At 30.3% G+C, this 17,005-nt stretch overlaps 1 protein-coding gene across 4 annotated transcripts in view; it reads left to right on the forward strand.

Annotated features, from left to right (window-relative positions):
• LOC134836900 (atrial natriuretic peptide receptor 1-like) overlaps positions 1 to 16,203 on the forward strand; it is a 50,777-nt gene extending 34,574 nt beyond the window's left edge. For all 4 annotated transcript variants that reach the window (XM_063852176.1, XM_063852175.1, XM_063852173.1 and 1 more), the window contains 8 exons: positions 6,087 to 6,201; positions 7,652 to 8,459; positions 8,672 to 8,998; positions 9,795 to 9,963; positions 10,033 to 10,191; positions 10,939 to 11,110; positions 14,909 to 15,498; positions 15,570 to 16,203. In XM_063852176.1, coding sequence (XP_063708246.1) covers positions 6,087 to 6,201; positions 7,652 to 8,459; positions 8,672 to 8,998; positions 9,795 to 9,963; positions 10,033 to 10,191; positions 10,939 to 11,110; positions 14,909 to 15,498; positions 15,570 to 16,057 — 2,828 coding nt within the window. In that variant the 3' untranslated portion in view covers positions 16,058 to 16,203. The remainder of the gene's footprint in view (positions 1 to 6,086; positions 6,202 to 7,651; positions 8,460 to 8,671; positions 8,999 to 9,794; positions 9,964 to 10,032; positions 10,192 to 10,938; positions 11,111 to 14,908; positions 15,499 to 15,569) is intronic.
• Positions 16,204 to 17,005: the final 802 nt, after the last annotated feature.

A 17,005-nucleotide genomic window follows, 5' to 3' on the forward strand; every position in this document is an offset into this window, starting at 1 on the left:
AATTTCATTCTGTTTTCTATCAATTTTTGCCGTTATGATATCATCGTCGTCATCGTCTAATCGCATAAAAAGGGTATTATTATTTTCTCGTGTCGTCTCGGCGATGGAAATTGGGTAGTGAAGTATTGTTCAAGTGAAGTACGTTTGGAAGTGAGAATCAATTTCCATTCAATTAACTTTTTTTATCAAATTATCCGAGGGGGTTTTCTTACGTAAATGGTGTTACTTGTTATCTTTGCCGGTTGAGAGAGTTCATTTTGTTATTAAGAAAAGGTGAACAGAAAATTATAATAGCTTTTTAAAATAATTTTCTTTGCGGTTTTCTTACTTTTTAATTTTTTTCATGAGTTTTTAATTTATTTCATAATAAACAAAAATATTTTTATTTTAAAATAAATAATTTAATTAAGAAAATGTATTCGCCTGGTATTTTTCCAATAAATTAAAAAAAAATAAATTAACACATGGTTACAAAAAAAAATATTTTTATGACACCTTCATCCAACAATAAAAATAAAGTAATTGCGTAATTGCCAAATAAATATTCACAGGGCAATAAAAAATCGTTAGATTTCTCTTTGGCGATATAACAATAAAATTTATCTATTTTTTATATTTATCATTTTATCGAGACTAAATAAATATTTATTCTCGTTTTTTTTTGTGCCTAGCTATAAAATATAATTTTAGCAGAATAGAGAACATTTACTCAGTGAATTTGCTCGCAAATTGTTTGGCAATATTTACTTCTTCCCTCGTTCTTTGGATTCAATTTTTGAATTTATCTTAGTTGCATTCAAGTAAAGCCACAAATACGGAAAATTATACTCAATTTGATGAAAGAAAAAATATTTCAATGCAAGTTTTCTATTGAAATGCAAAAATGTGAAAAAAAAATAAATTTCCTGAATTTGTTGATTCATTTGAGTAAAATGAAATCTGTACTTCCGGATTTATTTGAAGAACTCAAAGAACATTTTTCGTAGGAAATTAAGCCAATAAATTTGATTATTTCACTTTTGAAGATTTTTGTTGGGGGGGTGGGGTTATTAATTTAAGGAAAAAACGTTTAATTTTGGTCACGTGAGTAAAAATTTTTTTCATCTTGGATAGAAAATGTTAAACAAATTAAGTTCATCTCGAGTTCATCTTTAAAATATTTTTAATGTAAATTTGCTATTTTGTCGTTTTTAATCAAAAAATACCAAAAACTTTCAAAAAATTTCCTTTTTTATTTTTTTCTCCTGATTTTTTTCGACAAAATTGAAAGTTAAGGGTGAAATAAAGTTAAATAATTAAATCTAATAGCCTTAAGGCTGCTCCAAATAAAAATCAAAAATAAAGTTCGATGCGATATATTTTTTAAAAAATTTTTTCAAAAATTTTTAATCATTTTTTTTTGAAAAAATATTATTATATGATTGAATCAAATTAAATTTTCTTCTTTAATTTTTTTTATTTTTTGGTTTTATTTTTCAAAATTTTTTGACAGTTATTTTGTATGATTTTTTTTCTTAAATTTTTAATATGTAATATTCTGAATTCTATTTTGAATTAGCGAATCTCAAAAATTAAAAAAAATAATAAAAAAAATTAACGTTCAAAAATTGTTTAAAATTTTGTATGAAAATAGTTAATAGTATTTCAAATTTTTTTTTATTTTTGCCCCCACCCCAATTTTATTTATAAAAATTTTGGACTTTATTTTTCATTTTCATTTGGATTGGCCTAATCAAAAAATACCAAAAACTGTCTAAAAATTTCCTTTTTTTAATATTTTTAATTTTCCCCCTGAATTTTTTCGTCAAAGTCGGAAGTTAAATAATAACTTAACTAAACTTTTTAAAACATCAAAAAAATACCAGGCAACTCCACATTTTGTAATTTTATTTAAAATGAAAAGACTTTTTTTAATATTTATTATTTTTAGTTCAAAATATATTACAACGTTGCCATTCAAAAAGAAAATTGAACATCAACATTATAAGCCGATCAACGGAAGTCAACATTTTGCACAATTTCCATTCATGGGTAAATTCGATGTTGACATTCGTTGAACATTTGAGAAGTGAATAAATTTGCTACCTTGAAACGCAAAAAAAAACATAAATCGTTATAAAACTTGTCAAAACGAAATCTGCTTTTACTCGAACATTCAACCACCCACACACACATGACTCATATTTTTTCCTCAAATATTCAAATTTTTTCACATGTAAAAGAGATGTTTTTCCCAACTTTTATGAAATACGAAACTTTTTTGTGTTCAAAACTAGCAACAATATCATGTTATTATTATTTTAAACAATGTAATAAATTAAAAGTTGTATGATTGCTTGTTTGTATCATCATTACTACTACTAGTTGGATGTAGCAGCACAAAAAAAAAACAAATAATGAAAGAGAACAAACAAAAGGACTCATTGATTTTCTGACCAGCAGCATTTATCTTTATTCTCGAACGATTTCACCAGTAACACTGCATGTATTTTGATGACGAAAAAAAATAATATTCAAGATTATATGGAGCGAATCCAAAAAAGTAGCAATAGTAGTATCATAAAAGCAATTTCTGACAATTTTGACAATGAAGAAACTGAAATAGAATGACATCAATGTGGTCATGAACCTTACTCGTTTAGATGAAGCAGAAAAAAACGTATTGCTTGTATATATGGGATTATGGAAAGCAAAGGACGAAGATGTTGTAAAAGAAAAAAATCTTTAAAAAAATATATCCTTCATAATCTGACTGACAGCATGAATCAATCATAAAAAAAAACTTTAAATAATCACAAATTCTGAGAGAGCTCTTCATCATCAGTTTATGATGATTATTGGGTATTTTATGCTTGATTTACTTTTTCCAAGTATGCACTAACTGACCACACGTCGGATCGTATTTTAAATCTATCAGCTTATGTTTTGACATGTGTAGGAGTTGGGGTTCCAAGTGTGGGAGATTTTTTTGTGCTCGAGTAAGTAACTTGATTTTTTAAGGTAATTTGATGAGGTGAAAAAATTGTCGATTGTACAGAAGGAGCTTTTCTCTTGAAGCTGGTTTCGAGAACTAATAAATTTTTAAATATACAGTTGCAATAAATATGAGCGATGATTTTTTTTTTTCAGATGAACGATTTATGATGATGTTGATGATTATTGACTGACATGGAAGGGTACGTCGTGCTCTAATTGCCCAGAATTGCTAATAGAAAAGCTGATATGATTTTTATATTAAGACATATTTTACATGGGTCTTAGTTGAATTCTATGACCTCTAAAGCTTTGACGTAAAGTCTAGTTGACAAATTCATTAATTGTGATCAATTGATTTGGCTTATTAAAAAGCTTTGATCTCCCGAGAAATTTTTTAATCGAATTTTAATAGGTTTCAAAACCAATTGCGAACATTGCAGATTTATTTTTCATAAATGGCAAATTATTCCATCTTCTCTATAAGAATGCAGTGAGATTCAAACAATGACACATATCGTTGAAGATTTCCAAATAATATTGTCGCTCCGGAGAAGTAACAGAACTCAACCAATTATCTAGACAAACTAGACTTGCCTAAGAATCGGTAGGGTTAGGGTTTACTTAGGCTTGTATGATTTCAATCAAAATCAAAAAAAATGATTTAATTCTTTTAAGAGACAAATCAAATAATGATTTGAATGATTTGCAAATCAACCAAAAAATTTTCAAAACTGAATTTTTTTTGATTTGATTTTAATTAATTTTGATTTGAATCTATTTTTAAATCAAATCAAAAACATTTCAGTTTTGAAAAATTTTTGATTACCGTAATCTACATAATGCTAAGAGAAAAAAAAACCGTTAAAATTCAAATGAAACGAAAAAATGTAGATAAATTAAGAGAAGGCTTTTCTCTTAAACCATTTCTCTTAAATTTTTAAATATGTTTTTAAACAAATTTTAGTTGTATTTTCAAATGTTTTTGACACAAAAATGATAATTTTAAAATAAAAATACATAAAAGTACAAAATTAGTTGAAATTTCAAATATTTTAGTTAAAAATTTTCAAAAATTAGAATTTGAAACAAAAAAATGTTAAGAGAACGAATTTTGACTTCCATTTTCGTTAAGAGAAGAGATTTTTAAATTCTCTTAGCATTATGTAGATTACGGTAATTTGCAAAACAAATCAAGATATGATTTGTCACTTAAAAAAATCAAATATTTTTTTTTATTTTTGATTTTGATTGAAATCATACAAGCCTAACCCTTATAGCATCTAGAATGGCTCATACCGCAGTCCTATTGTACTTCATACTGTGAAATCGTAAGCTTTCTCAGTAAACGCCGGGGAATGGGTCTTAGCTTTTTACCTGTCATCCCAAGCAGGCGCCCTCAAAATTCACTCAGCTCTCCCAGAAGGTCCCAAATTTGCAAAGGGTTTCGTAAAGATCTCAGTAAATTTTGAGCACGATTGGAGTCAGAAAAATCTTTCATGATTTTGAGTATCGAAGCAACGACCTTAAGCTCATCAGTCAGATACTCTAACCACTATACTAAGCTAAGTCCCTGTCTGTTTAATAATTCATCTTCAAATTCATTTTGTGTAGACTTATATTTCACATCACCCGATTTATCATTTCATCGAAATAAATATGTTATGAGATTTTTTGATGGTTTTGTGTTAATTAGGCCTAAAGTAATTAAAAAACCTGAGTTTTAAATAAATTGTAGAATAAACTTTTGTGATTTAAACCATGAAAATTTATATTTGTTTTTAAACTCCTTTAGGTCCAACTAACACGAAATTATCAATGACATATTTTTTTCGTTGAAATGATAAAATCTAAACAGCATCACGATCGAGACTCGCCAAAATGCGACTGAGGAATGAGCTACGAAACGATCGATCATGTTCTGTGGGACTGTCACCTGCTGATAGGCGACCTGCCATCCGAACTACAGGAATCCGAAATAGGAATTGACAAAAACACCCCCATACGTGACATCCTAGGAACCTAGGAAATTTACATTCGACGCGCTCCCGATAATCGCCTACTATTTGAACGAAAACCGGAAAACTATTTGATGTCGTCCTGTCTCTAGACCAATTATGCCATTCGCGTCAGGTCAATGTTGATGTGGAACATGAATAAAGAAGAAAAAAAGTGATAAAATTAAGTGATGTGATTTAAAGAAAGCTCATTAAGGAAACTTTGTTCAAATCAAAATTGACTTAATATGTCAATAATAATCGAGAAATTAGAAATTATTTTAAAAGTTACGCATGTAGAAAAATAAACAAAAGCGAAAAAGACTAGATGAAAAATTAATATTTCTCTACATCTAAAATACACATATTGGAATATTATACAAGCAAAATAAATAATTGCTAGAAATGCATACCATAACTAAATAATTTACATGAACATTCCTTTGTAGATAGTTCCGAAGTATTTTACATCTCTATCGCAATTTAAAAATAACTAAGATCTTATCTACATTTTTCTTGTGTAAAGTCAACAAAAAACGAACATGTTATTTTAAATTGTAGACTTTCTTGATGGAAAAATATTCGAGCTTCAATGAATCAAGTGAGAAGCTCCTAACGAAAATTTTTTCAATGCACGAGCTTGATGGATTTCGGATGATGTAACAAAAAATCATCCAATGAAGTCAGCAGCAAAAATTTTTCAACTATATGGAGATTATCAAGCCAACTCGTCGACGTGTGTAACAATCAGCTTCCGTTCACGCCGAAAAATTTGTTTATATTTTCAAAGCTTTTCTCACATCCATGGGAAATACGAAATTGATGATAACGTCATTCTCGACATCATCATCGTCGTCGTTGTCGAGCATTTGAATTTTTGCGTTAATGGAAAAAAAGTGAGGAAAAAGTTGGTATGTGTGTGAATGATTGATAGCTCTGTCAAGTATATACATTTAATTTTTCTCGTTTCGTTCACCAAATCTGAATGACAATGGATAAAAATACATTTACAGAGATTTTTTCCCCTCTCGCCCTCTCTTTTCGTAAAGTGGCATGGCATGCCATCAATAAGAGCTCTCGTCTCAATTAATTACCTATATTTTGTATTCTTTGCAGTTATCATCATGTGTGCCAGTCCCGATACAATTCGGGATATCATGCTGGCGGCGCACGAGCTCAACATGGTCGAAAGTGGGGAATACGTTTTCTTCAACATTGAAATATTTTCCAGGTAAGTCAATATGATTATCGGTCGTTTGTTTGTCCATGCACGCTAGAGGCAACGCGTCGTTGTCATTGCTTTGTGATAATATTAATGGTAATCCATGTGCAATTATAACGTGCGTTGCGTGGAAGAGAAAACGAAACGTGATCAAATTTCCGTTCAAATATTTGATGAGCTATCTCGTGCTTTTATTGTTATTTACTTACATATTTCTCTTTTTTTGTCTCTATTTCCTGACTAACTTTTTTTTGCGTTTTTTTGTATGATTTTTATTGAAGTTTTAATATTCGAAAAATTTCAGAATATGTATTGGGTTACAATTTTTGGAATTTTCACTGGGAAAAACTGCAACAAGAACAGAGGATCAAAATTTTAGAATTTTTATTGGGTCAAAATTCAAAAATTTTCACTGAGTATAATTTCAAAATGTTCATTGGGGTAAAATTTTAGATTGTGCATTTGGACAAAAATTTAAAATCGTGCATTGGGTACGAATTTCAAAATAAGCACTGGATCAAACTCTTGAAAATGTGTATTGAGTCGAAATTTCTAAATTAATATTGGGCCAAAAACATTAAATGTTCTATGGGCAAAAATTTTAGAATGTTTATTGGGTCAACATTTTAGAATGTTCATTGGGACAAAATTTTTAGTACGATCATTGGGCTAAAATTTGAGAATGTGCATTGGGTCGAAACTTGAAATTTTCCGAATATTTGAGAAAAATTTTCAAAATATTCATTGAACCATTAAACGAAAATTTTAAAATGTGTATTGGGTCGAAATTTTAAAATATTCATTGGGTCCACAATTTTAGAATTTTCACTGGCAAAAACTTCCAAAAGAACATTAAATAAAAAATTTTAAAATGTTCACTGGGCCAAATTTTTTAACTTGCGATATTAACATACTGTCAATATTATAAAATTTTCACTGGAAAAAAATTTCAAACTGTTCATTGGAGTAAAATTTACTAATATTGCATTTGGACCAAACACTTGGGTAAAAATTTCAAAATTAGCACTGAGTCAAACTTTTAAAATGTGTATTGGGTCGAAATTTAAAATGTGTATTGAAAAAAATTTCAAAATGTATATTGGGCAAAAATTTAAATGTTTTTCGTGTCAATATTTTAAAATGTTTATTGGGCCAATAATTTGAGAATGTGCATTGGGTCAAAACTTTGAAATTTTTACTTACTGAAATTTAAACAAAATGTTCATGAAACTTAATTAGCTTAAAAAAATTAAAAAATGCTATAAAAAATTTAAAATAATTTTTAAAAATTTAAAATGAGAAAAATATTAAGAGCCAAAACTTTATTTTTGCATTAAAATTAATTGTCTCAAATTATTTTTCTCCTATTTTTTTTTTATTTTAATTTTTTTATGAATTTTTATAAAACATTTCTTTATTCATTTTTTTCTTCTATTTATTTTGTCGCATCAACAAACAGCATGACAAAAACGAGCATCCAACCGTGGTATAAGGAAAGCGATCCGCCCGAAGTTAATGAACGAGCACGAATTGCGTATTCCGCATTGTTGACGGTGACAGCACGACAGCCCGAGGACGAGATTTATCGTAATTTTTCGGAGGAAGTCAAATCGCTGGCAAAGGAAAAGTACAACTACACATTTGGCGAAAACGAGACTGTCAGCACAATTGTCACGGCATTCTATGACGGCGTCTTTCTCTATGCCTACGCACTGAACGACACAATTCGTCAAATGGGCGAGAAACGAGCACTGCATGGACCGGTAAATGGCACACATCTCACCCATATGATGTGGAATCGTACGTTCAAGGGCATCACGGGCAATGTGACGATTGACAAGAACGGCGATCGGATGTCAGATTACTCCCTGTACGACATGAATCCCGAAACGGGATATTTTGAGCTTGTGGCTAATTATTATCACGACATGGGACTGCGATACATGGAAAATCGGTCGATTCATTGGGCGGGCGACAGAGATGAGGCGCCGCCTGATAGCCCGATTTGCGGATTCGACAATAGCTTGTGCCCGGATAACTCGTTGCCCGGCTATGCGATTTTGTCGATTGTGTTGAGTGTGATTTTGCTCATTATGGCGCTGATTTCTTTTTTTGGGTACGGCCACTATCGACTCGAAGCTGAGATTAACTCGATGAGCTGGAAAGTTAATCAAAATGAGATTTTGCGAACGAGCACGGCGGGTCGGCATGGACGTGGCAGTTGCTATTCGCTCGCCGTGACAAACAACAAACGCGGATCACAGTTGGTAAGCAACGTCAGCGACACGCGAAATTGACTTTATCCCGATACATGACATGAAAAAATTAAAATTTTTATCTCACTCACGTGTTAATTGTTCAAATTTTTATCACTTTATCGCACATCACTCTCTCATGGATGGGGTAAATTCATTCCAACGACCAATTTTCCGCTTTGCTGTCGGTTTTTATTAAAATTTTCATTTCTCTTCCACAATAGACCGTCAATTCCGAGGAATTTGGTTCGATAGGCGGCGATAGAGTGCCATTTATTCCAATTGCATTCTACAAAGGTCAACGAGTGGCAGTTAAGAAGATCGATGTGGCCAATTTGACACTTAATCGCTCTCTCATGTTGGAACTGAAGAAGATGAAGGATTTGCAACACGAGCATCTTGTTCGGTTCTACGGGGCGTGTTTGGAACCGCCAGAAACGTGTATTTTGACGGAATTTTGCCCGAAAGGCTCTCTGCAAGACATACTGGAAAATGAACAAATTAAGCTCGATTGGATGTTTAAGTTGTCGCTCATGCATGACATTGTTAAGGTAAGTTGGAAAAATATTTTTTTTTTACTTTTTTAATATTTTAAAAATGTTTAATATTTAATTTTTGCACGAGTTTCAGTAGGGAACAATTTTTTATTAATTTTTGTGGTTTTTAGATTTTATTTAATTTTTTTTTATCATTTAAAAAAATATTTTTCTTTGAAAATATACAAAAATTAGAAAGTTTTTTTTAAAAGAATTTTCTAGTAATTATTGAAAATGTTTGTCAACAATAACGAAAATGAAAAAAATTTTGAAACATTTTATTTTTGCTTAAATTTAATTAAATTATTTTTAATTTTTATTTAATTAATTATTTAATTTTTAATTTTAATCTTTAAAATTTAAAGCTAAGTTTATAAAAAAAATTTTTAAAAAACTTCAAAATAATTTAAATAATAAAAAAAATTTATTGAGTTCGAGAATTTAATTAAAATTTTTTTAAAATTAATTTAATTTAATTAAATAAAAATTAAAAATTAATTCAAAAATTTTTAAAAATGATATAAATATTTAATTTAATTTTAAAAATTAAATTTAAAAAAATAATAAATAAAATTTTAATAAAATAATTTTTATTTTTTTTTTAATAATAATAAAAAAATTAAATTAATTTTAAATTTATTAATTTTTTAATTAATTTCATTTTTTTTAAATTAACTTTTTATTAATTTTCGATGATTTTATTCATTTTTTTTTGAACTTTTTTTTTAATTCTTTGATAAGGTGAAAATAAGTTTAATTTAAATTTAATTCAAATTATTGCACTTACCTAATTAAACATTTTTTTTCACAGGGAATGGCATTTCTCCACTCAAACGAAATCGGATCGCATGGCAACCTGAAATCATCAAATTGTGTCGTTGATTCGCGTTTCGTGCTAAAAATCACGGATTTTGGTTTGCATGAATTGCGTTCGCCCACAGGGGAGGCTGCCGATCCGGATAGCTATCAATATTGGAGAAGTATGTTTAATTAACAAAAAAAAGCGAAAAAAAAATAACAAATTTTTAATTTTTTTTTTTTTATTAAAGGACAATTATGGACAGCTCCTGAGCTACTGAGAATGGAAGAGAATCGTCCGCCACGCGGCACTCAAAAAGGAGATGTTTACTCGTTCGGAATTATCGTCCACGAAATTATCACTCGACAAGGTCCCTTCTTCCTCGGTGACGAAGAGCGATCGCCAAAAGGTGACTATTTCACTTTTTTTTTCTTTTCTCGTAATTTGAAGAAATTTTGCATGCGATACTTTTCGGGGAAGAACATGTGCGTTGTGAACATCGGACAGCAACAAATATCTCCAAGATTTTCTTCTTCGGCGACCAAAAGTTTTCTCGCTACTTTTTCATTTTGCGCTGCCGTTTCTTCGAGTTGCCGCAACCACATGCTCCGTGGCATTTTGAAATGCTTCTGACCCTTGTACGTTTGCTCCTGGAACACAACATCCAAATCCGACAATTTTTTCCGCTGGTAATTCGAAAGAATCGCCGAATATCTTCGTTTTTCCTTCACAAAGACACTTTCGCGCTGATCGCGTTTTGATTCCGTCGAATGAACGGATCGTGCCATCATTTGGAGTCGTTTCGAATGGCGATCCACCTCGATTTTGTCCCGAAATTTCTCGGAATAATTGTGAACGAGATCCTCCTCATCGAAAAGGGCACTAACGACTTTTTTGGGGGCTTTGGTGCGTGAAATGGGCCGAAAACGCACCGATCGCGGCGCATACGAGACTGCGGTGCTCGGACGAATTGTATAACGTGTCAAATATTTCTGAGGCGGCGAATAGCTTTCGGACGAACTCGAGGAACTGGACTTTGGCGAGACATTTTTTGAGGAATTTTGTTTACTAAACATTGAAAAGTGCAGCAAAAACAATGAATTTTGAAGGGAAATTCAATTTCAAAGCTTACTTTTCGTCTTTTTTGTATTTTTAGAAATTGTACATTTAGTGAAAACGGTTCCGAAATTCATGGCGCCGTTTCGACCGAAAATCGATGAGACTGCTTTTGAAGATATTAATAACATAATGGTCAAGTGTTGGCAGGAGTCGCCGCTCGAGAGACCGATGTTCTCAGCACTAAAGTTGCAGATTAGGAAAATAAATAGGTAAATTTTTAGAATATAATATTTTTTTTATTTCATCAAAAATCGACCAGATATGCATGGAAATCATCTTTAGAATGCATAATTATTCAATTTTAGCTTTGAAATCCATCAAAAATGGGTTGAAACTTGATGTGAGTAAAAAACAACGGTTTTTGCTCCTCATATGAAAAAATCGTTTTTTTTTATTTCATCAAAAATCGACCAGATATGCATGGAAATCATCTTTAGAATGCATAATTATTCAATTTTAGCTTTGAAATCCATCAAAAATGGGTTGAAACTTGATGTGAGTAAAAAACAACGGTTTTTGCTCCTCATATGAAAAAATCGTTTTTTTTTTTTTTCATCAAAAATCGACCAGATATGCATGGAAATCATCTTTAGAATGCATAATTATTCAATTTTAGCTTTGAAATCCATCAAAAATGGGTTGAAACTTGATGTGAGTAAAAAACAACGGTTTTTGCTCCTCATATGAAAAAATCGTTTTTTTTTTTTTTATTTCATCAAAAATCGACCAGATATGCATGGAAATCATCTTTAGAATGCATATTTATTCAATTTTAGCTTTGAAATCCATCAAAAATGGGTTGAAACTTGATGTGAGTAAAAAACAACGGTTTTTGCTCCTCATATGAAAAAATCGTTTTTTTTTATTTCATCAAAAATCGACCAGATATGCATGGAAATCATCTTTAGAATGCATAATTATTCAATTTTAGCTTTGAAATCCATCAAAAATGGGCATTGAAACTTGAAACTTGATGTGAGTAAAAAACAACGGTTTTTGCTCCTCATATGAAAAAATCGTTTTTTTTTTATTTCATCAAAAATCGACCAGATATGCATGGAAATCATCTTTAGAATGCATAATTATTCAATTTTAGCTTTGAAATCCATCAAAAATGGGTTGAAACTTGATGTGAGTAAAAAACAACGGTTTTTGCTCCTCATATGAAAAAATCGTTTTTTTTTTGTTTCATCAAAAATCGACCAGATATGCATGGAAATCGTTTTTTTTTATTTTATCAAAAACAACGGTTTTTGCTCCTCATATGAAAAAATCGTTTTTTTTTTGTTTCATCAAAAATCGACCAGGTATGCATGGAAATCATCTTTAGAATGCATAATTATTCAATTTTAGCTTTGAAATCCATCAAAAATGGGTTGAAACTTGATGTGAGTAAAAAACAACGGTTTTTGCTCCTCATATGAAAAAATCGTTTTTTTTTTATTTCATCAAAAATCGACCAGATATGCATGGAAATCATCTTTAAAATGCATAATTATTCAATTTTAGCTTTGAAATCCATCAAAAATGGGTTGAAACTTGATGTGAGTAAAAAACAACGGTTTTTGCTCCTCATATGAAAAAATCGTTTTTTTTTTTTTTTATCAAAAATCGACCAGATATGCATGGAAATCATCTTTAAAATGCATAATTATTCAATTTTAGCTTTGAAATCCATCAAAAATGGGTTGAAACTTGATGTGAGTAAAAAACAACGGTTTTTGCTCCTCATATGAAAAAATCGTTTTTTTTTTATTTCATCAAAAATCGACCAGATATGCATGGAAATCATCTTTAAAATGCATAATTATTCAATTTTAGCTTTGAAATCCATCAAAAATGGGTTGAAACTTGATGTGAGTAAAAAACAACGGTTTTTGCTCCTCATATGAAAAAATCGTTTTTTTTTTATTTCATCAAAAATCGACCAGATATGCATGGAAATCATCTTTAGAATGCATAATTATTCAATTTTAGCTTTGAAATCCATCAAAAATGGGTTGAAACTTGATGTGAGTAAAAAACAACGGTTTTTGCTCCTCATATGAAAAAATCGTTTTTTTTTTTTTTTTATCAAAAATCGACCAGATATGCATGGAAATCATCTTTAAAATGCATAATTATTCAATTTTAGCTTTGAAATCCATCAAAAATGGGTTGAAACTTGATGTGAGTAAAAAACAACGGTTTTTGCTCCTCATATGAAAAAATCGTTTTTTTTTTTGTTTCATCAAAAATCGACCAGATATGCATGGAAATCATCTTTAGAATGCATAATTATTCAATTTTAGCTTTGAAATCCATCAAAAATGGGTTGAAACTTGATGTGAGTAAAAAACAACGGTTTTTGCTCCTCATATGAAAAAATCGTTTTTTTTTTTGTTTTATCAAAAATCGACCAGATATGCATGGAAATCATCTTTAGAATGCATAATTATTCAATTTTAGCTTTGAAATCCATCAAAAATGGGTTGAAACTTGATGTGAGTAAAAAACAACGGTTTTTGCTCCTCATATGAAAAAATCGTTTTTTTTTTATTTCATCAAAAATCGACCAGATATGCATGGAAATCATCTTTAGAATGCATAATTATTCAATTTTAGCTTTGAAATCCATCAAAAATGGGTTGAAACTTGATGTGAGTAAAAAACAACGGTTTTTGCTCCTCATATGAAAAAATCGTTTTTTTTATTTTATCAAAAATCGACCAGATATGCATGGAAATCATCTTTAAAATGCATAATTATTCAATTTTAGCTTTGAAATCCATCAAAAATGGGTTGAAACTTGATGTGAGTAAAAAACAACGGTTTTTGCTCCTCATATGAAAAAATCGTTTTTTTTTTATTTCATCAAAAATCGACCAGATATGCATGGAAATCATCTTTAGAATGCATAATTATTCAATTTTAGCTTTGAAATCCATCAAAAATGGGTTGAAACTTGATGTGAGTAAAAAACAACGGTTTTTGCTCCTCATATGAAAAAATCGTTTTTTTTTTTTCATTTTGCATGGAAATCATCAAAAATCGACCAGATATGCATGGAAATCATCTTTAGAATGCATAATTATTCAATTTTAGCTTTGAAATCCATCAAAAATGGGTTGAAACTTGATGTGAGTAAAAAACAACGGTTTTTGCTCCTCATATGAAAAAATCGTTTTTTTTTTTGTTTTATCAAAAATCGACCAGATATGCATGGAAATCATCTTTAGAATGCATAATTATTCAATTTTAGCTTTGAAATCCATCAAAAATGGGTTGAAACTTGACGTGAGTAAAAAACAACGGTTTTTGCTCCTCATATGAAAAAATCGTTGTTTTTTTATTTTATCAAAAATCGACCAGATATGCATGGAAAGTATCTTTAAAATGAATATTTATTCAATTTTAGCTTTAAAATCCATCAAAAATGGGTTGAAACTTGACGTGAGTAAAAAACAACGGTTTTTGCTCCTCATATGAAAAAATCGTTTTTTTTTTGTTTTATCAAAAATCGACCAGATATGCATGGAAATCATCTTTAAAATGCATAATTATTCAATTTTAGCTTTGAAATCCATCAAAAATGGGTTGAAACTTGATGTGAGTAAAAAACAACGGTTTTTGCTCCTCATATGAAAAAATCGTTTTTTTTTTGTTTTATCAAAAATCGACCAGATATGCATGGAAATCATCTTTAAAATGCATAATTATTCAATTTTAGCTTTGAAATCCACCCAAAATGGGTTGAAACTTGATGTGAGTAAAAAACAACGGTTTTTGCTCCTCATATGAAAAAATCGTTTTTTTTTTTGTTTTATCAAAAATCGACCAGATATGCATGGAAATCATCTTTAAAATGCATAATTATTCAATTTTATTAAACTTGATGTGAGTTTAAACGGTTTTTGCTTTATAAAAAATCGTTTTTTTTTTGTTTCATCAAAAATCGACCAGATATGAATAAAAATTATTTTTAGCTTTGAATTTTTTTTTAATTTAATTTTTTTTTTATTTTCCAGAGAAAACGAATCCAGTAACATATTAGATAATTTATTGAAACGCATGGAGCAATATGCGGACAACTTGGAGACCTTGGTAGAAGAACGAACGCAGGATTATTTCGAAGAGAAGCGCAAATGTGAAGAGCTGTTGTATCAATTGCTGCCGAAATCTATCGCGAACCAATTGATCAGCGGCAAACCCGTGATAGCAGAGTATTATGATCAAGTGACAATATATTTCAGTGATATTGTAGGTTTTACGGCAATTTCCGCCGAAAGTACTCCGATGCAAGTTGTGGATCTGCTGAATGATCTCTACACGTGTTTCGACTCCATCATCGAGCATTTTGACGTGTACAAGGTAGAAACGATCGGCGACGCTTACATGGTCGTGTCTGGCTTACCTGTGAGAAACCAAAATCGTCATGCACGCGAAATAGGTCGCATGGCGCTGTCACTTCTCTCGGCTGTGCATCACTTTAAAATCCGTCATCGACCTGGGGAGCAGCTAAAATTGCGGATTGGGCTGCATACGGGACCGTGTGTTGCGGGCGTCGTCGGTTTAAAGATGCCCCGATATTGTCTCTTTGGAGATACAGTCAACACAGGTAAGAAAAAAAAAATTTTTTTTTTTCATCAATTATTTAGATGACTTGAGAAAAATTTCCACTTCACGTAGCTTCTCGCATGGAAAGTAACGGTGAACCATTGAAAATTCACATTAGTCATAGTACAAAGGAAGTATTAGATGTCTTTGGGACCTTTGAAATTGAGACGCGCGGTTTGGTGAAGATGAAAGGCAAAGGTGACATGCTCACTTTCTGGTTGACTGGCGAAAAGGAGAGCGATTCTCTCAATAACATGCTATTCAATGGCAATAACAACACTTTGCTAACTGGCAGTACTGTCGCTGCTGCTACTGCCGGCGCCGCCGACGAACAACAAGAGCTTAAGAATTCATCGCATTTTCCCGCGGCAACCAATGGAAATGGCATTCTATCGAGTACAGTTCCCGCTGCCACAAATAAACGCATCAACAACGTTGGTTTCAATGTAGTCAAATCAAATAATATTAAGAATCAGCCGTTCCTTAAAAAGATGTCAAACTTATCGAATAATGATAATAACAGCATGGCGCAACAACCATTGCTGAATAAATTAAATTAAGTTAAGTTGTTCAGACTTTTAACTCGACGTAAAAAAATAAATCAAAAAATGTTTTAAGAATTTTAAGTGGAGAATCTCAAAAAAAATAATTATTTAAGAAATGAAAGAAATATATACGTAGTAGATCATCCTCCTCTGAAAACCCTCCCAAATCAAAATAGAAAGAAAAATAAATATATTTGTATTGTAATGTTTGTAAAAAGTTTTTTCTTTTATTTTACTTTGTTGACTTTTTCAGGAATGACAAATATTTTTATTACTCAAAAGGTAAATATGAAGTTAGAGTAATATTATTATTAAAATTCTATGAATTTTTGTCTTTTTTGATACAAATAATTCAAAACTCGAAGATTAAAATTATGCAACAAATAAAACTTTAAATTTTTGTCTCCCTAATGAAGTTACATAATGAAGTTCAACCCATTTTTGATCGATTTCGAAGCTAAAATTGAATAAATATTCATTCTGAAGATGATTTCCATCAAAATCTCCTCGATTTTTAAAGAAATAAAAAAAAAAATTTTTTCATGACCGTTTTTTCGAAAAAGAAGAAAAACGGTCATGAAATTTTTCAAGTCAATTTTAACCCATTTTTGATGGATTTCAAAGCTAAAATTGAATTCATTCTAATTTATATTTTTTAAAATTAAATAAATTATTTAATTTAATTTATATTATTCCTTTTTCGAAAATTTTATAAATAAAAAAAATAAATTTTATTTTTTTTTCATTCAAATTTTGCTCAAAAATGTATTCAAATTGGTTCCATTTGAGATCAAAATAACAGAAAAAACCAGACGCCCCCATCGAATTCTGCAAAAAACCGATTTTAACCGATTGCACGAAATTTTGCTAACCGATTCGCCCGATATTACCCGATTAACCGATTCAGACCCGATTGAGACGAATGAAATTGATAACGGAAATGCCAAAACAGGAAATGCGGCA

Source organism: Culicoides brevitarsis, chromosome 1 (genome assembly GCF_036172545.1).
Source record: "Culicoides brevitarsis isolate CSIRO-B50_1 chromosome 1, AGI_CSIRO_Cbre_v1, whole genome shotgun sequence".
NCBI lineage: Eukaryota > Metazoa > Arthropoda > Insecta > Diptera > Ceratopogonidae > Culicoides > Culicoides brevitarsis.